At 38.7% G+C, this 23,498-nt stretch overlaps 1 protein-coding gene across 18 annotated transcripts; it reads right to left on the reverse strand.

Annotated features, from left to right (window-relative positions):
- Nucleotides 1-98: 98 nt before the first annotated feature.
- LOC103709287 (zinc finger BED domain-containing protein RICESLEEPER 1-like) lies at nucleotides 99-17,577 on the reverse strand. Of its 18 annotated transcripts, none has more exons than XR_015968887.2 (5): nucleotides 17,396-17,542; nucleotides 15,563-17,031; nucleotides 15,055-15,459; nucleotides 14,847-14,956; nucleotides 2,284-2,965 (listed from the first exon to the last, which is right to left on the reverse strand). XR_015968887.2 is itself a non-coding variant. In XM_088704561.2 (4 exons), exons 2-3 carry the CDS (start codon nucleotides 17,027-17,029, stop codon nucleotides 14,847-14,849), a joined length of 2,085 nt encoding a protein of 694 aa, XP_088560687.2. In that variant the 5' UTR covers nucleotides 17,030-17,031; nucleotides 17,396-17,542; the 3' UTR covers nucleotides 99-152. The 18 variants fall into 18 exon arrangements, 10 of the variants coding, with proteins under 10 accessions (XP_088560687.2, XP_088560683.2, XP_008792783.4 ...); XR_015968886.2 differs by having other exon boundaries at nucleotides 14,847-14,959; XR_015968885.2 differs by having other exon boundaries at nucleotides 2,284-2,639; nucleotides 2,860-2,965; nucleotides 15,055-17,031.
- Between the last annotated feature and the right edge of the window lie 5,921 nt (nucleotides 17,578-23,498).

The following is a 23,498-nucleotide window of genomic DNA, read 5'->3' on the forward strand; positions in this document are numbered from 1 at the left end:
GCGCGCTTGGATCGCTGCCACGTAGCTTATTCCCCCCCCCCCCCCCCCCCAAAAAAAAAAAATCCTAGGTCCCCCGGTGCGTCTCGGGCACCGCCGAGATCTGTGCGTGCTTCGATGTCACGAGGAACGTCTGATTAGTTCGCCGGAACTAACTGCGAAATCAGAATACGGTGAATTAATGTTTATAATTAAAATTAGTGTTCATAATTAATGTTTAGAGTTTAGGATTTAGAATTTAGGATTTAGGGTTTGGTGCTTTGCATTTGTTTATCCAAAGGCTAAAAAATATTAAGCTTGTTCTTTTTTCTTTCAGAAAAAAAAATTGACCTCCTCTTATTACAAGTTCTCACTTTTGGCTTCCTAAGATGACATCTGTGGATCGAACTCAATTCTTTGATTGCTAAGCCAAAAAGCGTGTTCCCTGCTTGTTCTCTTATTTTTATCATTTCAAAGTTTCCATGTCACCCTTTTTTTATAAAATATAAGAGATAGTAATACAAATGATAAGTTAACTTTTATCAACATTATTTTATAAAAATGCTTTTCCAAAGAGACAAACCCTTTTTAGAAAGGGATGCAGCATAAACATAAATTTAATGATTCATCTATATGAAAAAATAGGAACCTTTCTCCTGAAGGATCTAATTTCACAGATTTTTTTTGTAACAACACAGTCTCTTAGAGGGATATACGCTCTCATGACAAATACCTATTTATAAACCTACAAGAATTGACAATCTCACTTCTTACACAAAGGTTTATAATGCAAAGTGAATCTACCTCTAAACTCTGTACTTGCAATCTTTTTTTGTTTTCAATATAAGATATCTCTTAAAATTAAACAAAATCATTAACCCAAAGTTGTAGTTTAACTTCGAAACATATTGAGATTCGATAAAGCCAACTATATATAGGCGCACAACTTACAAATGTATCGACAATTAGAAGTTTACGGTAGATTTATACTCATAGAAAGTTGAAAAGACTCCAAGCTATTTCTTAATATTTATGTTTAAGCACTTGCTGTTTATTTGGCTAAGCTCACTGACATTTTAAATCAGCGACGATGAACCGCTTCCTACCCACCGTGCACTCTTTTTCTTCTTTCTTTTTGAAAGAACCACCCACCGCGCACTCAACTTCTCAAATAAAGAAGTCTTGGCCTTTCCGCTACCCTCCATCTCCATAGATCCCAACCTCGTAATCAAGTGCAAAGACTGAAAGCGAAAACGTACTAATGAATGGATTCTCATCAAACTACTACTAAGTAATTTTATCATCATACCGGTGATATCCTAGATGTCTTATACCATACTGTGCATCATACTGGTGATATCCTAGATATCTTATACCAAGCCATACTGGGAAAGGTTCTCATTTTCCTTGGTCTAGGCCCACAACGAGCATGCAAGTGCTGTTGGTGCAATCTAACAATAATCCTCTGAATCATTGAAATTTTTTCGAATTATTTTTGTTTCATCTCTTGGCTGAATGATAGCCCAAATTATTCTCCACAAATGAATTAATTCAAAAATATTCAATTATTCTCAAATTGTACATGGATTTCATGATTTATTTACGACTAAATAAAAAAAATCTTTCATGTTACAAACTAATAATGTCATATATTATTGTTGTTGGTGATATCTTTAGTCATCATTTATTATCTTAAAACTCTCCTATATCTCATTTTCAGAAAATAAGTATACGTATATTTAGACTGCTCATACTTTTTAGATGTATTTGTTTAATTTATTTATTTTTCTTCCTAGCTTTTTGTTGTTAAAACTCCTTCCGAACTTTTAACTGAATTTAGTGAGTTTTTTTTGTAATTTCAACTGTTTACTTTTAGCCAAATTATTTCGGAGTGCCCAAGTCTATGAATTGGAAGGCTATAATTTTGAAATTAACTGGTTTTTAAGCAAATACTACTATCGATTACCCATCTATCCACCGATCAATTCACTAGTCCAATGTGACTGCTCACTCATCTATTCACCACGCAGTTTATCAGTCCGGTGTGACAATGACAGAACAATGCTTTTTGGGCACCACTCGGGCAATTATTGACTTCCATATAACACCAGTAAACTGCATGATAATATCAGAGGTGTTCTACAGCATTTTTTTTCTTTTCTACTTTATTGTATTAGCTAATAGTTGCACCCCATAACTTATGGTTTCTGAACTCTCGTTTCTCCATTCATTCAGAAAGAAATTTTGCCTCATTGAGACAGAGAAGAGGCAATGCCAAAGCCAAGGTGTGTGCATATTAACAAGCTATTCAAAGTGTCCTTTTCTTCAGATATAGATAAGATATACATATAAAAAATATAGATTGTCATAAGGTAAGATATAGATATGCTGATAGCATTAGATCTTCCCTCTCACATTAGATCAAACTATGCTTTCATGTGCCTAACAAAAGCATTATCTAAGACTAAAGGGACATGCCCGCAGCTCTCCACAAGCTACTTTCTCTTGAAGGAATTCTGGTCCGGTTTCTGATGAATCCGTCTCCGTCCAAGGTTTACGCTAAACTATTTTTTCTGCAACCTTGCTTCATATTAGTTCTACTTCTCCAAGTTAAAACTTCGTTACCTATGGGTTGCTGAATTTTTCAACTGTCCCTGCATGCTCTGTCTAAAAACTTCAGATCAAATAGTAGTAATCTCACTGAGCATCTGTCTGGAAGTATTCTGACAGCCCATGATAATGGTGCAATGTGACCCCTAGGCTAGCAATATACTTAATCTAAAGATGCACTTCTATGCAAACAAGAAAGTAATGCTAAGAATTACGTAGTACAGTGATATATATCGTCACAAATAATTTACCAAAACTAATTCCTAGCAGTACCAGAAGGCAGGGTGACAAAATTGCACATGTTTCAGCACTTTAAGTCAGCATCTGGGGACAGTGGACATGGCCAAGGATTCTTCAGTTTTATTCCATAGTTCAGTTGCTGCAAGAAAAGCAAACAGGTCGGACGAATTTATGCCGATCCATGAACAATTAGTCTGAATGATATGCAACACTCATTGAACGAAAAAATATAGAAGGAAATAAAAAACTTGACAATAAAAAGGTGACAGCAGAAACAAATGCCTGATAGCCATATAACAATATCTCTAGAAGGCTACCAAGTGATGAGCTAAAGTCAAAAGTTCATCATCAATGGGTAATCCTCCACCATAGAAGGGCAAAGTTCAATTGTACTTAATAATCTGCTGTTATTACGCCATTAGGCTGTTTTCTATTTTATTTTATTGTTATTGGGACTTTATTTGAGTACAAAATTCTGCAAACATTATTGTAGGGGTATGGGCTCGCAATAAACCTAGGGTCTGATTGAGCAAGATGTAGTCCTATATATCTATCTTGAGTACCTATGATGGCGACTACCTTTGCTTGCATGTCATGTTTTGACATAGAATCAAGCCCTTGTGAACGGGCAGAGCCATGTGCTCTTATTTTACTGACAAGACGACAACAAATTCTTCCAGACTGAAATTGTATTTGACTGGTCGCTATTAGGATATTAATGTCTTTTTTGCCCTAATTAGTGACTGATCCATCTTTTAATTAGAGATACCACACGAATCAGTTGGGACCGCATGGCATCCTTCACATACCTTCTCTTTCTTAATCTCTCTCCCAGCTCCTCTCGCAACCTTAATTTTATTTCTTCTTGCTTTCATTGTTTTGATACCATAAATGGTATTAGAGTTCAAGATCTGCTAGAGTGATGAGTTCGAATCCGCTTCAATTCAATTATTTATTTAAATGCCCATGGTTATCTGTTATTCAGAATTTGTCCTGTCTTGACTCGGTTATTCCTCTACGTGCGTGGTCCGGGTTGCACGTGAGAGAGGTGTTAACCTTATATGCATTGTTGACCCTTTCTCTATTAGTTTAAGTTTTTTTGGTGTCAATTGATTAGTTAACAATAACAACTCATACAAATCAGAGTTTTCTTGGAATGAAATTGACACATCACCACCACCACCAGGGTTCAAATACGAGACATCTCCCAGATGAAGAGCGATACCAACCAGCCGAGCTAAGGCTGTTGGTTCACAACCCCTTTGTCACTTCCTGAATGTTAACTATTAATTGAAAGCTATATATAGAGTTACTAATAGGAGAAAAGTATGACAAGATGAAAATAATAACATTAAACAACACACAAGACACAACAAGATTACTGATTTGTATGCATGCTCAATGGAATTTTATAAGAAAACTGAAACTTTCAAAATGCCTTCCTATCAAGGATATGTCAAGTATATAGAAAAATAAATCAAGACTCCAGCCATAACCTCATCTTGTCTTCCAAATGTGTGCGTAGCATGGAAACCATAAGTCAATTTTTTAAAAGGCAGCCATGACATGCAGGCAATCGAGGGACTACGCAGCACATATGCATCATGTGGACAGCATATACAGGCATTTATATGACCAATATTTTAAATACTTAAAATCAATAAAATATATTAAATATAATAATATTTTTATTATAATAATGTTGATAATAAGATCTAGCAATTAGTGCTTACTACTTGGTACTTATTTCTTAGCAACACTAGTTATAGCATAATTAACAAATTGATATTATTAATCTCCATATATCCAACTAGTATGAAACCCACATCCAACCTAAGCATTAGTTTGAACCCGCCTTCTTCACATGGTCCTGTATAAGCATGAGATGTACCGTACCGTACGGTACCAGATGTACTGTTTCATACGGTACCGGATTTACCATACCGTATGGTACCGATATGGATATGGGTTGCGTATCGACATCCAGTACGCCAAAAAAATTTCGTACCGTACCGTACTGATACTATGATAGTGTCGCACCGGTATGGGGTCCGGCAGCGGTAGGCAAACCTTGTGTATAAGAGTGGTTATATATATATATATATATATATATATATATATATATATATATATATATATAATCACACAACACTAAAAGAGACATATACATGGCCACAAAATGATAAATAGACTGCATATATATATCTGCACAATGCTAGTCCATTGCATATATATCTGCAGAGTGCTAAGCAAACCATTTCTTTGGCCCACACATGACTTGAGTACATATAGCAGCTGCATCTAGGGTATGCAGTGCAGTTAAGTGCCTGCATACACATACGCAGCCTCATGCACCATATTTTAAACACTAGCATAATAGAAATAAACAATAAAAGGGAAATAGATTAGACTGATAAAGATGTCTTTGGTAGTCTAGCTCATTATCTGGGCAGTTATTGACTCATACAACTGATGGGGTTAACATGAAAAAAAAAACCTGAAGAAAAACACAATCAAATCAGCTGACATCAGAAAACTTCTGATGCATTAGTAGGAGTAATTTGGCTACTGATGTTAATCAGCTGTTCATCATTGATAGTATATTAGCTCATATCATTATTGTAATTTATCCTGTGCCTTCGCTGCAATGATGAACAGATTGCAATTATTGTATGAATATATGATGCAAATCAGTGACAACATATCATGATCCATGAGTCAGACTCATGATCAAAGGCAAGCAGCGGTGAGTGGTGCAATTTGTTCACAATCAAAAGCAGTTGAAAGAGTGCATTACAGATAAATAAAAGGTTCTGAAACCAAGACTAGAACCATTTAATAACCCTGTAAATTAGCTTTCCAGCACAACAAGATGAATCCAATAGAGAAACATGGGTCAAATACCTGAAAGCATATGGTGGTCCATTTCTTGGTAGCAAGACATATTATTTCATACTGTTTTGGTAGGGTACAACTTATATTTGTTACAGGAACACGTTGTGACATTTATAAGATGTTTCTGGGTTACTTCTCAGCCCAGTAGGATTAGATGGATTGCAATCCAATGGTCTAAAATTTATTGGCATTATTAATTTCATCTCTTTGATGACCAGTTCAGGATTTAGAAAGCTAGATCTCAAATAGGTAGGAGAAGGCCTAACAGTTATGGTCATGAAACAGTTATCTCCTCTTCATAACTTCTATACAGAAGCATAATAAGGCTGAAGATGTTCTTGTAGTTGAATCACATAAATCTTTTTGAAGCTTCTAATAGAGGTTGAATTACCTAATATTTTTTGCCCACTAAATACTAGTAAAAGTTGAGGAGCCTAGGATCATTTGACTCTCTTGTTCTTTATACACTAATTTATCTTCTCATTTTCCTTGAATTTCTTCTTTTCTCTTGGTATCTGTCCTTTCATGATTGTGCAAAGCATTTTCCTTCCACTAGTACAACTAAGTAGAACCAGAGCATTCAGCAACATCAAAATACACTTGAGGGTTCTAAGCTCTTAAATAGTAACTTTCTTCCTTAGTGCATAAGATGGAAAAAAGTTTAAGAAGATAAATGTACAGAGTGTAAAGATTGCTTCAATGCAACATTGACGGAAACATCCCGAACCACCTAGTTCAAGGCGTACCAAACCGTCCGGTTCGGAGCATACAAAACCATATCGGCAAGAGACTAGGACAATTCCAGCCTTCGAATCAAGAAACCGATGGAAGGGGAGAGGAAGAAAGAGAGAGAGAGGGGAAGAGAGAGAGTGCCCGGTGGTGGTAGGAATAGGAGGCAATTCATGCCGGGACGTCATGGCATGGGGGTGTATCATACCATCCTACTGGTCAACAGGCACATATGCCAGTTTCGGTACTGCCTTCCTTGCTTCAATGTGATCGGAAAAAAAAAATGCTAACCATATGACTTAAAATCCTATAATGGAATCTTCTCAAGAAAAATAATGCAGGTTATAAATATTATATAGAGATGTTTCAGTATTCATGGCACATTTCTTTGACGATCCGTCTCTCTTGATCAAAGGAAAGGACATTCTTTTTTTCTCCCTAGTACATACCTATCTTCAATTAAAACATAATACTATAACTCCTCGTTTACACATGGATCATGTTTTTCATTTCTCTATGACCTTTACCACTTTCCACCAGCCAACCCCATAAAATAGACACTTCCGCAACTTGCAATCTACAAGGATACCTCTCGCCAACCTCCTATAAACTCCAGCCGCACCAGCAACATGTCATCAGCATTTGTCCTTTCAAAACCCTAGATTAGGTCAAGAATAGTTTTATTCACGCATTGATCAATAAAGATGCACTGCTAGGGCCTTAGTGAGGATGTAATGGGCATAAAAACCAGCCTGTTAAGTGCCTTGATCATTGTTCAGATCAATTGGGGGGCTCATGTTGCCAGATCAGCAAGCAATCAAGTTATTTTGGGCCTCATCAAGTTGCTAGAAGCATCTGTAATGGAGAATCAAAAGCATCAAATGATTCAGCTTAGGTCCAGCAAAAAAGTTGCCCTCAAACACTTTAAGGAGAGGGATTTTAAGTGAAGTTTCTGTGTTATGCGTCTTCTCTAATGGACTCCCAACTTATAGTATCAGCAAGCGATCAAGTTATTTCGGGCCTCATCAAGTTGCTAGAAGCATCAACAGAGTGTAATGGAAAATCAAAAGCATCAAATGGCTCAGTTTAGGTCCAGCAAATGAGTTGCCCTCAAACTCTTTAAGAAGAGGGATTTTAAGTGAAGTTCCAGTGTTCTGCGTCTTCTCTAATGGACTCCCAACTTATAGTACCTTTTCTTTCTTTATGTTTATTCGTTACTTCAAAATATTTAGGTGGAGCAGAAGTTTAGATCCATTAAGAATCCTTTCTGGAGTCAAACTATATTCAACGAGTACTAGAGTAACAATTGGCAAGATGGGGATACTTTTAAAACAGAGCAACAATTCCTTCATTATTCTGGTCTTTTTAAATAGAAGTATGTATAGTATATATTTTTAAAATTAGTGGAGATTAGAAGAAAAGAAAAAACCAAAGATTTCGTAAACCACTCCCTTCTCAGGGAACCGTACGTGAGACTTCCGCATCATACGGCTCCGTCCCGAGCTTCCGTCGTCGGCCCTTGTCATTAGACCACTATGCTATGCTTGTCTTTTCCGCCTTGACTCTCGAATCTTTTGCTTCTCGGGTGGTGGCGAACAATGCTGCTTGCGTAGCGGGAGATGCCCGCCCGTAGGGCCCGGCCTGCTTCCCGCCCGTCGTTTTCGTCTCTTGACTTTCTGTGGAGGAATTAGGCCTTCTACCGCTGCTTTTTCTTCCTCCTGTCTGACCGGTAAACAGTCTACAGCGGCTTACAGCTGGTATCATTACTTCTCGCTATGCTCATGATTTTGATTATTAGTTTTTTTCACTTTTACCTTCTCTTGAAGAGCCTTCTCTTCGGCAAACAAGCTAAGGCTTTTCAGAAGCGACAGAAAAGCAGCCCCTTGGTGTTGAGCACTACTGAAAGAAGCTATTAAACAAGAGGTTAGGGCTATGGTGTCACTTTCCCTTTCCCGAGTTTGTTAATCGAAGACTGGTAACCAACCCTAATCTGTTAATCGCTTAGCCGAGACCGGATCCGTGGACTGAGCTGCTTACCGTTGACTGCTTCTTTGAGGGCTCTTACCCCTAAGCCGAAGCGCTGGACTGCACTCTTTCTTGTATCAACTGAGGAACGTAAACCACCCACATTTTATATTGAATCGGATTCTAGAATCATTCCTAGAAACAGACACAGGGGCTAGACTTATAGAGATTACATACATCTAGTGTGGCCCTATGACCTGGAGAAAAAGAGTAAACGGAAAGAAAACGAGAAGGAGGAACGGAAAGACGAGAGGAACGACGAACCGGCGGAGCAGAATCCGCAACAGGTGCAGGCTGACTGGGAGAGGCAGACGACTGGGCGAACTGTTCTTTCTTCGACCAAAACAACTACTTGTGAGGAAAAGTCCCAACATCTAGCTAGGGGGATATGGGTCTCGGTAACAGTCCTCGGTCTATAGCTGATGCGCTGGGGTTCTGTTTAAAGGGACCAGGCTACGCTATTGAGAAAGCTTAAGATTCAGCAGTGGGGCGCTCTATCGTGGAAGTAATGGCCTTGATCTTTCAAATCTTCCAGGTATGAAACAGGTCGTAAAGCAAGGTACGTTAGTCTTGGGAGTTTTCTTCAACCAATAGATCTGTTCATACAACAATATTTCAACTCGTCTTCCTGCTCCAGTTCTTTATGCCTTCGTTCGTTCCTTTTCTTTTGTTGTCCCCAAGTTCTAGGCCTGTTTTGCTGCTGTGCTCCCGTCTTTCTTTTTTCTATCTCGTCGATTCTTTCGGTTAGGAAGGATCTGTTTAAGAAGAAGCAGCTCTTTCATCCGCATCTGGTGGAGGAAGGGGAGAAGGAAGAAGTCTTACCTGAGTAAGCCTTAGGCCTTAGGGGAGTCACTTTCCGATCCGGGTTCAATGATTAAGGAGTTTGAGTGAACACCCGGTGAAATGGATTTAGGAAAGCACGTGCCATCCTCACCTTAATTAAGAAAGACCAGGCGAGATTTAGCTGTTGGAAGAATAGGACCAGCTATTGAAGAAGAAATTGACGTAGAAAGAGGCATTCAAGAAGCTGCGATTGCTCTTGTCGACTCTTCATGGCATGGTTGGCCGGGAATGAGAACAAAAGGAGTAAGCGGTCCTCTCGCTTGGTCAGCTCTTGGCCAATCTCTGCATTCGAGCGATTCGTGCCATCCTTGGTTCTGGCTCTAGTTGTCGGACTAGGAGCAGCGCCCTCATGCAATGCCGCGCACAAGGAAGGGTGGCGAGTGGGAGAAGAATTTCTCCCCTTTCAAGAAGGGTGTGGATAGGGTCTATAGCCAAAAGACAGAAGCAACTGGGCAAGCAAATGCCGCTGCACAAAGAGCCATAGCGTAGCTCGAGCCAGAGCTTTTGAGTTTTCCAACTAAGTTCCAGTCCGCCAAGGAGTGTGAGTCTTGAACGGAGGCATCAAAAGCCGAACCATAAAGACGCAGCACCACCTACTGTTTCAACCGTAGAGTCGACCGAAACAGAAGCCTTAGGCGAGATAGACAATGAAAGAAAGCACTGGACTTTTCTTTCTCAAATACAAGAAAGTAGGCATAGACAATATTTAGTAAAACAAATCCACGGGGGCCCCGTAAGGCATGGGTTTAATATCCTTTCAAAAGGACTAACTGAATAACTTAGGATAGTGACAGCCAATATTCCTATTCCTGCTTGTGTGCTTGTTTGCTATTCTTCCAGTTCCTGTTACGAGACGACCTCGGCTCAAGCTGACCCCACACCGAAAGTCGTCAAGCAGTCTTGGGCTCCATCAATCAGTGAGGGGGAAGCCAAAACCTGTTGGAGTTCCCCGCCATCACCTCGCTTAGATCCGGGGGTTCATACCCTCCAGTAGCAGAGATGCAAGTTGCAAAGGCAACTTGCCTACCGAGGTGGGAGATCCATCATATCAAATTCACCACGGAATTCGACGGCAAGCTTGAATTTCAAGAGTAGGGGCGCCACGGAATAGCTACGGAAGCTTCCTCGACTCTACTGTCAGACTAAACTACTCCATTCCCCCCGAGGGGGAGAGCGAAGCGGGGGGAGAACCGACTTCTCTCTTCTCTGCATGGAGGCAGTCGGAAGTACCAGCTAGCTATTTAGAAAAGTGGATTTCTGACGCGCTGCTAGCTTCCTCTATGTATATCCATACCCCGTTTGGGTCGGTACTTTGACTTTGGTCTTTACATCCCCCACATGAACCTCTTACCCTTAAACAACGGGAGTTATGTCCTAATCCCCACGGTTATGCCCGATAGCACATGGGGAGAATGATTGGACCTAAACCTTTATACAGGCTTGCCTCTTTTCCGGGCTAGCTCGCAAAACCTAGACTCCCGTGGCTCGCTTGGAAAACGTTCGTACGTTGCTAACTTCCCCGATCCCTCTCCTTTCAGTTGAGTGCTTCCTATCCAAATGGATAAATTCCCCTTGCTGGTCTCGCTCAGCGAAGAAAGAGCTTTGCTCTAAGTTGACCTCTTACCTTGAAAAGGAAAAAAAACCTCGACCTAAGTTATTCAGTTAGTCCTTTTGAAAGGATATTAAACCCATGCCTTACGGGGCCCCCGTGGATTTGTTTTACTAAATATTGTCTATGCTCATGATTTTGATTATTAGTTTTTTTTCCCCGAGATCGGTTCATCACTCGCAAACCGGCCAGTCAGCGGTTTAGTCAACGAAAAGCAAATACAATACAAGTACGAAAGGAGCTAACCAACCAAGCTCGGAAATAGGGAAAGACTACAGCTCTCTTTCCCGTTGTTGGGAGCATTCTGGTAACGGGTTGTATACTGACAATAAAAATTCAAGAGAGAATAGGTGTATACGCGCCTTAAAATAAAATAAAAGACTTTCGGGATTGAAATTTGAATTAATTTAATTCTTGGGGCTGTCCTCGCGAGATTGACATCAACTGCCTCTTCGACTAGCAAGCCGTCTTAAATCTGAGTTGGTGCTGGTTAGAAACTTCTTTGCCAAGATCGAAAGACGAAACAGGGCCGGCCGGCCGGAATATTATTATGCAAGTCATGAGACCCGCCCCCTTTCTTTGCCCGCCGGCCGCCTAGCTCGTTATTCTTTGAGATCTGGATAGAGTCTCGCTCCGGGGCGGGGGAAGCATGGATTCTTTAGATCTAAAGAATCCATGCTGCAAGCAGCAAGCGTAGGCTTGGGCAGAAAGTCAAGTCGGTTACGGGAAGAAAAACGCTAAACTCTTTGCTTTTTAGTCAAGCGCTCCTTCAAGCGAGAACCGAGGAAAGAGACAGAGCTTTCACCAGTACCTGTTCTTTTATTACAATTTTGAACAGTATAACGAGCTACAAGAACGCTCAATTTGATTCTTGCAGCGGAACTTTTCTCTTCCATCTTTTCTTAAACAAACGGAAAAAGATCGCAACAAAGACAGACTTCAACAAAGTGTTGATCCTTATCGGTCATCCACATCACACACAATCAAAATCTCTCGTGATCGAAGGGGAAAGCCTTCCTACTCGAGCAGGAAAGAAAGGAAAGGGGTCAGCCGATCAATGTCTCAACCATTCCAAGGCCGATTTTGTGGAAAGCGAAGGGGATCGGTTTGTGATGCTAAGAAGGGTGGGATAGTCTGTGAAGGGAAAAGTGCAGATCTGATTAGTCCTATTGGGATCACTGAAATTTCCTCGGCGGTAGAGCAAGAAGCTTTCCAGGCTGTTCTTTCTCATCCCTTGTTTTTGAAATCTTCTCCATAGGAATATCCATCTCGAAAGCCCATCTTCAAACCACTTAATATTTCAGCGAGGAAAGATGCAGCGACTAAGCGAACAAGGCCAGAATAGTAAGCAAAGATGCGAAAATCCCCGCTTTGGACCAGAAATAGTGGTAACCCCATCGGCGGTAAAAGTAGGACAGACCCATTTTCGTGGGTCAACAAGACAAACCAGAACCAGGTACCCTTGCAAATCTCAGTTCCTCTCCAACAACCTCTTCCACTTCCTCCTAATCCTATAGCAACCCTTCCTAGTCAACCAGCTCTACCTCCACCTGTCCAACCTGCCCAAGTGCTGCCAGTTCAGCCTCATAGAAAGCAGTTTGCGTTGTCCCCCGCATCAACAGAAGGTACCTAAGAGAACGGACCCACAAATGCAACTGGGGATGAACCCCCTGTATTTGCGAAAGCCAGTCGTCCATTTAATATACTATCCGAAGCAGATGGTTGAGCTGGAGATTCTTTTGAGAAAATAGGAATCGATCTTGCCCTCATACTCCCCAACAAAATGACCTTCAGCAACATCTGCCTATTCCACTATTCGTCCTTCTTTCGATGGTTGAGTAGTCAAAGACTGATGTTTGAGACCAGATTTTTGTCGAGGTTCAATACACTTTTTCTTTTTCTTTCCTTCCTATCCTCCTATCCTAAAGAACTTAAAAAAAAAGGAAGGGGCTAAATTTGAGTCACGTCACGTAGAATTGTATCCCTAATTTTCTTCATTTCTTCGCATATTAATAACTAGAATGTCCTTCTTCTCCCCAACTACTACCTTCTTTTTTCTCCTTTTCCCTTCACTATTATTTCTTTCTTCTATCCTTTCTTACTATTTATTTATTGCACAGGGGATCGGTTTCATTCATAATTCAGGCCTAAACTAAAGTAGGGTCCATTCTTTTACTTAATTTTGATCATGCAGGAGCCTTAGAGATCTCTTCTTTTTCCTTTCTTTTTCTGATAAAGACACAGGGATGCGACCACCCAGATTCAAACCCAAGCACTTTCCCATGTGGAGAGGGATGCCAACCAGCAGAGCTGAGTCTAGATGACTAGAGATCTTTACCCTTACTTTTTAATTCTTTTACCCACTAGATTCACAAAACCAGCACTTTATTGTAACTTCTCCAAAATTATTTCCCTGTTAACTGAAATTAAACTTCTGGTCAACATTGAATCAACTCTATTCTCCAAAATCTAGATATTGAAAGTAAATTGCTTAAGTTACTTCTGAAAAACTTGAACTTGAAACCTACTAGCAATAAATGTTCCACATCCACCAACCTCTCTTCCTTGTCTTTTACACTGTTTGTCTCCCTTCCGCGAAACCTCTACTGTCTTCTCACCCCAATTTATCAGCCTTAGAACTTATTCTAACACCAATAAAGAAATGAGAAAGCTTGAATAGAAGTATGAAAAGGTGATGGACCAGAATTTTAACAATATCAAGGAAAGGGGCCATAGACAAATGAATATCGACACCTTGCAAATAGAGAAAGGATAACACCACAAACAACATTGTAAAACCAATGTAACAAAACTACTGAAACTTAAATGAAAGCCATGCCAATGGAAGTTAGCACAGATATATGTAAAACATAAACTTATATCCTGGTTCTCCAATTCCAATAGTTAATGCAAGTAGCATTCCTTACCCCACATTAAGAACCATTTTAAATATGAAAAGATAAAAGAAATCTTTTGGAGAATGATCTAAGAGCATTGGCCCAGTTTAATATTTGCTAATTCACACTGAAAATGATAACATAAAAGGTTCACACAATCATGCCTAAATTCCTGCCATGATTTAAAAAATCCTACTCTCCCTTCTACCTAGAGTTATTGCAAATACAGAGTCCTAAATTTCAACTTTCTAAATAGTTTACCTTCAGTTCTTTTAATGAGGATGGTGCTTGGGTTGGGCGTAGAACAAAACATGGAGGCATAAATTGCATTTCAATTTCTATTAGTCCTTTATCGACGGATTTCATCGAATATGACTATGCATATCTCATACACCTAAATTTTTTAAAAAAGCAAGGAGGATGCATATTTGAGATCTAATACTACAAGAATTGTACAAACCAATTGGCACCTGAGATGCATGTGCAGATTTTTTTCTCTTACTACAATGCTCCAATTTGCTCATATTCAAATAATTGATGTGTTTTTAAAGTTATAGGTTGAGTTTTTTCTTTTAATAAAAAGGATATTCTGTGATATCCATGGGAAGAGACGATTGTTGGACATGGTTCAACGACATTGGAAGAATAAGGTACCGTTAATCCATTTGTCACAATCCTTTTTTTAAAATCAACACCATTTTATCAGCCCTATGATCACTTATATATTTAAATCCACCAATCTAACCTGCAAAGAGTCAAAAACAATGTATACATGCACAGGCAACAACAAGTGAACATATATGAAGGATACTACAAATATAACAATGAAGACAGAAAACCAGTCAACCAGGATTAACAATAACATGAAGTGTTGCTCCGAGCCATATGTGTGCATGTAAGCCATTGAACAATAGGACTCTTGCTCAGAAGGCTCCCAATAAATTGATTAAATAAAATAAATGCAAGTGAAGGACATTTTTGAATTAAGCCGGATCTCAAAAAAAAAAAAAAAAAGCCTTTACCTATTTTGATAGTGGAGAAAATTCATCCCCATTCGCTGGTATCATACACTCATCATCACCCTCCAAGCCAGCAGCTGCAGAAACAAGCGCAAGGCCATCCACTGGCCCAACTGCTGGTGACAGTAATAAATTCAAATAACAAATCATAGTTAAAGAATAATATAAATTAGAAAAGAACACACTAGATAAATTTGAATTGATGCATTACCTTCAATTTCATCTTTTAGCCAATCTTGTGCACATATAATGCCTTGTACAGTCATTGGGTCCATGGAACTCAGATATTGATTGAGTGTTCTAGCTTCACTGTCTAATGGAACAATTGACATGGGAATTGCCAAAATATCACGGGCCATTATAGAAAGGATAGGATATTTTGCTGCATTAAATTTCCACCAAGCTAATATGTTAAAATTGTCATCAAGGCCTTCTTTTGAGGGATGAACAGCTTCCTCCATGTACATATCCAAATCAGATTTTGACGGTTGACTTGATGATGTCTCTTGAAGATACTGATCAAGTCCTCGTCGTGTATCTGATAGTGTGATGCGATAGGACGTTTTAGATTCTCCCCCATTTCCACTCTCAGAACTAGTGTAGCCACTAGCATTCCCTACATAACAGAGGTATGCTTGATTTTTTGAAGAATTAGCTGATTGAATTGCATATTCATTGTAAAGGTTTATAAAATTGTTACGAATAGTATCAATCCTTGCCTTCGATTCATATGGATCATTATAAATTAGCTTGAAGTAGTACTCAATAGACTTCATCTTGTATCGAGGATCTAAAATAGAAGCAATCGCCATAATTATTCGAGTCAGGTCCCAATACTGTTCAAATTTTTCAAGCATTTGCACAGCCATTGATGCGACAACAGGATGCGGGCTCATGCACCAGGTTTTCATGAGCAAATGAATCCCACAAATATCATTAAAATAAAGATTGGCAGTTGGAACTCTCGTGGCTGAGAACTTCTCTATAGCATGGTACAGAACTTCTAAACATTCGGCAACAGCTTTAGCATTGCTCCACTCCTTGGAAGACAGACAGTCTGTGAACTCAGTATCCCATTCTGCCAAGCGGGAGAAAGCATCTTGATATTGGCATGCAGTTTCAAGCATTGAATAAGTAGAGACCCAGCTAGTTGGAGCATCAAGAATTAATGGCTTCTGTGGGGCTCCCACTTGCTTTGCTGCCTTCTGAAATCTTGTAGCTCTTTCTTGTGAGGATTTCACAAATTGCACAATATCCCGGACTTTACCAGTTACCTCACCTGCCAGTTCCAGACTTTCTTGGACCACGAGATTCAGTATATGCGCACAGGAATGCACACGAAATAGATCGCCATTCAAAAGAAGGAAACCTTTCGGCCGAAGAGATTTGAGAAGCTCTCCTGTCACCACATCACTGGTGCTGCAATTATCAAGGACTATGCTAGCTAACTTCTTCCCGATATTCCATTCGTGCAGCTTCTCCACAATGGTTTTACTAATTTCTTCCCCAGTCAATGGAGCTTCCATAGGTACAAAGTTGAGAATCTTCTTCTTAAGCTTCCACTCATCATCAACATAATGGCACGTCAAGCATACGTATTCCAGACCCTCACTCGATCTCCACATATCAACCATGAGAGTAACTCGACAGAGAAGCTTGTCAAGCAGCTCCTGCAGCCGAAGCCTCGCATTCTCATAGATCTTCATGCAATCTGCCTTCACCATGTCACAAGATGCCAACTTAAACTGCGGTTGAAGGTTTCTTACGAATGTTCTGAAGCCGACGTGATGCACAATGGAGAAAGGATAGCCATGCAGAACGATCATACGAGCAAGGTCCTGCCGACTCAATTCTTGATCGAACTGAGGATGCTCGAGACCAGGGGCTCCATCGTTCTTCGCATCGCTCGACTTGAGGACCAGACGCCGCACGACCAGCTTCTTCCTCTTCATTCGCTTGCTGGACGTACAAGTTCCCAGATGGTTCTTCAAGTGCGTGGTCCCGCTCCGGCTGCTCGCGGTCAGCTGCTTCTTGCAGTGATTACAGATGGCGACGAAACTCCCATCGGCCTTCCGCTCCTTGGTGAAATCATTCCAGACGAGCGACCTCAGCTTTCTTGACCTCGGATTGTGGGATCCAGTGGCGTTGGTGTTACCTTGCCCCTCCATCTCGGTGGATTCCGCCATAACTGGGCCATGAAGCGACCATTAGGGAAACCAAAACAAACATGTCCGCTGTATTTTATTTTAATAAAAAGAGGAACAATTTTTTTGAGAAATATCCATCTGTTGATCTGCTCAAATAAAAAGAAGAAAATCTAAGAGGATAATTGGGGATTATTATTTCGACATCATTTCAAGGAAATATTCCGAATGAATTAATCCGGAACCCTAGCAGAAATTGTGAAAAACCATCTGTAGAACCTTAGCAGAAGGGTACTAAGAAGAAAATTTAGAAGAGAGTTCATGAGAGAAGGGTGGTTTGGGATTAGGGTCTTGTTTGAAATGGGGATCGAAAGCGAGGAGAAGAAAGGGGGGTGTTATTGGACTCACCCGCCTCTCCAGAGGCACGTGATGTGACGGGCCGGCGGTGTTATTTCGAGAAGAACTCCGGATCCGCTCGGCAGCCACGACCTTCGGCGGTTAGCAGCCGGGAGAGAGCAACGGAGAGCATGGCCGTCCCGTCCACCCGCTCCGTTCCATCTTCATCCGCGTCTAAACGGGTCGGATCCAACAAGCATGTGAGATTCAAGTCCGAATCTGATAAGATGCACGAAACAATTTGGTTTCGGGCTTGGATTTTTACTCTTATCGGATTTGATTTGGATGTTTGGACCCCTAATCAAATATTTAAACAATCTCCTATACAATTTTAACCATTTCTTCCCTTACATATCTTCTTTCTTTCTTTTGGTTCTTTTTATCACTCTAGTGCAAATGTATGTGCGTATGTTAATCCAAACAATTTTTTCTGAAATATATATAGAAATTATTTGACAATTTTTTTTAAAAAAAATATTTTTAATTAGTATGCTTGCAGGAAGGTTTGTACAATGATCTAATACATGAAAGGGTCATCCTCCTTGCCACAATCACTCCACTATAGAGATAACCAATTTAACCAAGTTATCAAAAATGAGTTTGTTTAAGTATATTTCTGTAAGAAAAATATAAAATATATAAATAAATTTTGAAGGAGATGAAAACCCTAGCAATCCCAAAATGTATGAAACATAATAGTTGACTTAGGTATGTATCTTTATCCTTATTGGGTCAAAAATTAAGCCAATTGATCGGATTTGCATATATATATCATTTGTTTCTGTTTGGTAGTATATTTGTATAATATTTATTCATAACATTTTTATTTCATATAATGGTGTTGCAGTGACAATTAGCCCTACAAAACATGGAATCTCACCATCCATCGGTCATCAAACCATGCATTGGTGGCTGTAGATTTTATGATGGATATGTACCGGTAGTGGATGGGGAAAATGGGTGAGAAACCACCATGCGATGCAAAAAGTTGAAATTTTAAATTGACCTGCTTAAATGAAATATCATATGGCAATCAAACTTAGCCCAGTTGGTTGGCATTTCTCCCATTATTCTTATGTTGCTGGTGATCATTTCTAGCATTAGCCATCCTTTTCTATTGTTTGTTAGAAAGGATATGATGGGTGATTTTAGATACTAACAACAGAATGGCACTATTTTATTTTGGGCGACTCACCCAAAATAGCTAGCTAGAAGATATTATTTGGATTTCTTAATCCTATATAAATACCTAACGAATAACTATTGTGGGACTAAATACATGCCCGCATGAGTCCTCACACATATGCTCTTGATGATCCCTCTCTTTTCGATATGTTGCATTCTTACAGTATTGTTGCCTGTGGCTGCTTTCATTCTGTTAATATTCCATAGAAGTGATGTTTATGATCTGCGTCATGCGACACTAGGTAGCTCGGATTCATAACCTTATCATAATTAACAACAATTTTTTTTTTGATCTGACATGACAACAAAGAGTTTTTTCTGAAGCAAGAATGGAGGAAATGAGAAACTTCACGCAAAATTTTATCAAGAAACTGACAGCACAAGAGTTAATTTAGTAGCATTATATTATCTGCAAGTTCAGGCATCCTTTTTCTCTGTGCTGATAACTGGGATAATCGATGATGCAGTCGGGCGACCAAGGCCTGATTTCTATCAGCGTTGCCTTCCTGATGGAAAGGAGGTTTGAATCTCAAATTCAAAGCCAAAATATATATATATATATATATATATATATATATATATATATATATATATATATTTTTTTTTTTTTCTTCAGGTTGTTATGTCCTTTTTCTTTCACATGAAATTCCTCACTGTAATACTCCCTGGTTGCTTTTTCTTCAGCTGTGTGATCAAGTGACAGGAAATGTGATCTGTCATGGCGAGCAATCTGTTTTAAAGGCAGGGCACAAGTGTTTCCCAAGTGCCCATACTTATTGTAAGTAGCAAAATTATTTGTGAACATGCTGCAGTACATAGCAACTGGTTGATTAAGTGCAATTCTACTAATTACTATTGGGCTCGGTTCGCGTAAGTTCAGAACTCCCAAACCCTCATTTTCTAGATGTTTTTCATCATTCATACATTATACTCCATTTCTAGGTTCTACAATTCGTACCGAGTTTAATTGATATTCTTCTTCCTTTGGCAAAACTTTGCGCCGCCACTTTACTTCCTCTGCTTGTTGCATCCCTTGTTAAGTTTTCTTGGGTCGATGATTATCAGCATCATCGGCATGATTTCTTTACCAGTGGCCTTCTAGGTTTGTGCTTTATAGTTGGCCAACTTGTCGATAGTAAGTTTTAGTGAGATAATCAAGAGTGATTCCTAAAAGCTTTAGCTAATGATGCCTTATCCCATATTGCTGCAGGCATGGTAGTGGCAATATTTTGTTATCTGCAGTTCTTACCTGCTCCATATCATGCTGATGGTAAATGCAGCCTTTATAATTTACTTGGAAGACAGTTAATAATCATTTTTATTTGAAAGTAGCGCTGTAGGCCGTTATGATTTCTGTGGTTTCAAAACCTGACAGAAAATTATTTCCTGCTTCTACGTTCTTTAGAATCAGTAGATGAAAAATGTATGAAATGCTCATTGTATTCATCTTTGATGTTGGTCTTTGTTCTGACTCATGCATTAGCAAAAGTTACAGGATGATAAATACATTTTTTTAATTTTCAGTTCATGAACTTTATAGGCAAGTCGCAAAACTGAACCTATACCATCTCCTTGATTTGTTGTAACCTATCAGTGAATTCATACATGCCTTCTGCAGGGTTATTTTCGCATATGTTGTTTACTTGGTGAGGTCAGAAACATGCTTAAATTTACCTGTTGTCAGATTGGCTTTTCGTAGTAAATTAATATGTCCATAATCACAGATTCACAATCTCGTGTGTATTACCCTGAGTTACCTGCCTGAGAAGATGCGCGAGAATGCATGTCTTCTTGATTATCAATGTCTTCCAACGTAACTATGTGAAATCCCTGTTTGTTTTAGCTGTTTTTAATTTATTATATTCCTCTTCCATAAAGTTAAAAAAGAAAAAAAAAATGTTAAGGAATGCATGAAATTTATCAAATTTTGTGTCCATATCTTGGCAGTTTCTTGGTTAATAGTGAGCTTAAAACTGGGGATTCACGGTAACCTCTCAAAACTTAAAGCGTAGTTTCGCTTCATGGAGGGAACATGTATAAATGAAAGTAAAAGGTGTACAAGATACAGATATTGAAAGCACAAGAAAAATTTCACACATTGCCAGACAAAATAAAACAGTAATCTTGTATAAAACAATTCTAATGATCTAATGCAAAATTAGAACTATAAAAGCAGATGAAAAATCATAAAATAGTGCATATTATTTGGGACAATAATACCACACAAACTTGTTGGGAAGTTTTAACTCTTCTCTATGCTCACACACATATAATAGCACAAAAAAAGACTCAAAATTTCGCTTATGATCCTATGAATTCTTTGTTATAAGTAAATCTGAAATTATATCGAGAAATGAAACATTTAGGAATAAAATTAAGCCAAAAGAAAGGAACTTTGTTTAGAATTGCAACTTTGTTTCCTTCAGCTACTGCTCTTGTTCATCCTCTTATGCCTTCCGGCAAATTATATTATGCTTCAGAAAAGGTACCAGACGTGGTATGAAATTGGTTGTGGAAAATTGATTGTTTTGTTTTTCAAAAACTCTCTCAAATCAGACTCTTTTGTGAAATTAGTGCTTTTTTTTAAAGTCTCATTCGGTTGTGGGAAGGGGTACAACAGCTTAGTCTTTTGAGATCAGCAAAACAAAGCTCTTCATGTTCAAAAAAGGCTGGTATAGCAGGAAAGTGCTGGCCTAGAAATCTTTGTGAAATTGCTTGAAACTTCCAAGCAATGAATGCTCCTGCTTATTGGTCTGTATGAGGTTTTTTCCTCCACTGCTTCTTCTTATGAGCATCAACATCCCCTGTGCTGATTATCAAATACTTCGTTCGGAGCCATTTAGCTTCTTTTTCTCGCATTTGTTCCTTTACTCTCTTGATAATGTAACTCATCTCTGTTGTAAATACGATTAATCTTCAATAAAAGTCGGGTGGCTCCTTCTGCCTCCCTTTACATCAAACAAAAAAAGTCTCCTCCTTTAACACTTCATCCAGTAATGAAATAATAGTTGTCTGCCATGTACTCCATCTTGAATTTCAACCATAATTGAACACTTTGTCCACATACATCAGCCGCATCTACCACATATGCCAATTGACATTTCAATAAACAAGGGGACCATATAATTGTTCATCAGATATGCTTTTGCGTTGAACTACTAGTCATGGGCATTGCATATCCTATGTAATGCACAATCAATTATGAGATCACAGTCTTCTATCCAATTATTCCTCACCCTTGATTTGTTGTGTACCCTATTTGTCAAGTAGCATCTCACCAGCAGGTGAAATCATGATGTGCGTCACATTTTTTTTTTTCCTCTTGAATTGATCTCTTGCACCATAGCAGCTGACTAACATTCTCCTGGTTGATGAAATTACTGTGTCCATCAATACTTTTCATTCTTAAATTAGGCATCTCATAAGTACCAGCACCACCTTTCAATAGCATGTATAATTACAAGCTAAATTTTACCAATTTTCAACATCAACCTATTAAACTACGAATTTCTTACAAGTAAACAAACTCTCGCAAGTTACACCTATCCTCTTGCAATTGTCATAGCAGGAAATGGATTCCTCTTGCAATTGTCATCAATCTTATATCCCCCTCTAATCTCCCAAAACTATTTTTCTTTTTGTGAAGAATGCTAAAGAATCTTTGATAGTAGCCTGAAAATGGCTTCACCTTTTGAGCAATTGTTCCCTAATACAGTAATACTGGACTTCCAGTGGTTCGCGCAGATATTCCGAAAGCTGCATGAAAAAAAATGGTAAGGTAGCAGTGGGTCAGGCACATGAATGGTTTGGTTGTGCCTTGCTGTAGCCAAGATCCCAAGAATAAATAATGGAGTTGGTAGAATACTTTTTCTCTACCACAAAACCTTGAAATGGCATTAGCTTAATAAAAAAAGCACATATATGTCTACTTTGAATTCATAGTCATTAATTGAGATGAGGTCCCCTCTTATTATAAAATGCATACTCTTTTATGTCGGTCTAAAATGGCTACTTATAATTGCCATTTTTTTAAAGCAATCTTCGTCCATTGGAGCATGCCCATCCATTAAGATGCAATGTTCTAAATCCTCATCCACAAGAACTAGCTAGCCTTGCTTCCAAGATACTATTAGTTGTCAGCTAGCAACCAAAGTGACTAAAATATGTCATGCATCTCTGTCCTTGCCACGGTCCAGTCGTAAATGATGATGAAGCTTTGAATAAAGAAGGGGGAGGATTACCCAAACATTGAAGGAAACGACTCAATGATACCGTTGTCGTGACGACGCTCGTTGGGAAGTTGCCTCCTGGGGAAGGCGGCGCCTCAAATTGGGGTCCAGTTCCTTCAAATATTTCGTCTGGTCTATGTCTATGCTCGTACGTTGCCCAAACCCGGTTCCGAGTATTTCAACGCCATCCATCGGATCGTACTGCTAAAAGAGGAAAAAAACAATTTCAAGGGACGAAATCAAAGAGGTAAATGAACCTTACTTTTATGTTTGTCTTTTTTCATTGAAAACGGTTAAATTTGGAAATATCTAAGCACAATTTTCTCTCGTCTAGGTAGAATTAAATGCACATATTTCGAAATATCACCCTCAAAATTATCAAAATTCGAGATGAGATTTGAGAAAACAAAATCATATAAAAAGGCACCAAAATTAAAAAAAAAAACAGAATTTTTCTTTTGCTATATTTCTAATTATTAAAAAAATTATATTTGGTATATATTGTCTGATTATTTAATACATACGGATAAAAAGTATATTTTAAAAAAATATTGTACTTCATTAGTAAAAAAATTAATTTATATTTTTTAAAATAAATACTAAAATAATATAATAAAATAAAAGTTTATTTTTTCTTTTTTTTTGGGTTTGATTTGGGAACACATAAAGCATTATTTTCTATAAAAAAATAAAAAACAGTA

The sequence above is a fragment of the Phoenix dactylifera genome, chromosome 9 (assembly GCF_051530095.1).
Source record: "Phoenix dactylifera cultivar Ajwa chromosome 9, Ajwa_hap1_PhDact_Kaust_v1.1, whole genome shotgun sequence".
NCBI lineage: Eukaryota > Viridiplantae > Streptophyta > Magnoliopsida > Arecales > Arecaceae > Phoenix > Phoenix dactylifera.

Excerpts from the sequence above, each read along its gene's own strand:
- LOC103709287 (XM_088704557.2), bottom strand. The coding sequence starts at position 17,029 with ATGGCGGAATCCACCGAGATGGAGGGGCAAGGTAACACCAACGCCACT. Across the intron at positions 14,960-15,054 it reads GCTAAAAGATGAAATTGAAG|CAGTTGGGCCAGTGGATGGC; the intron begins GTAATGCATCAA and ends TACTGTCACCAG.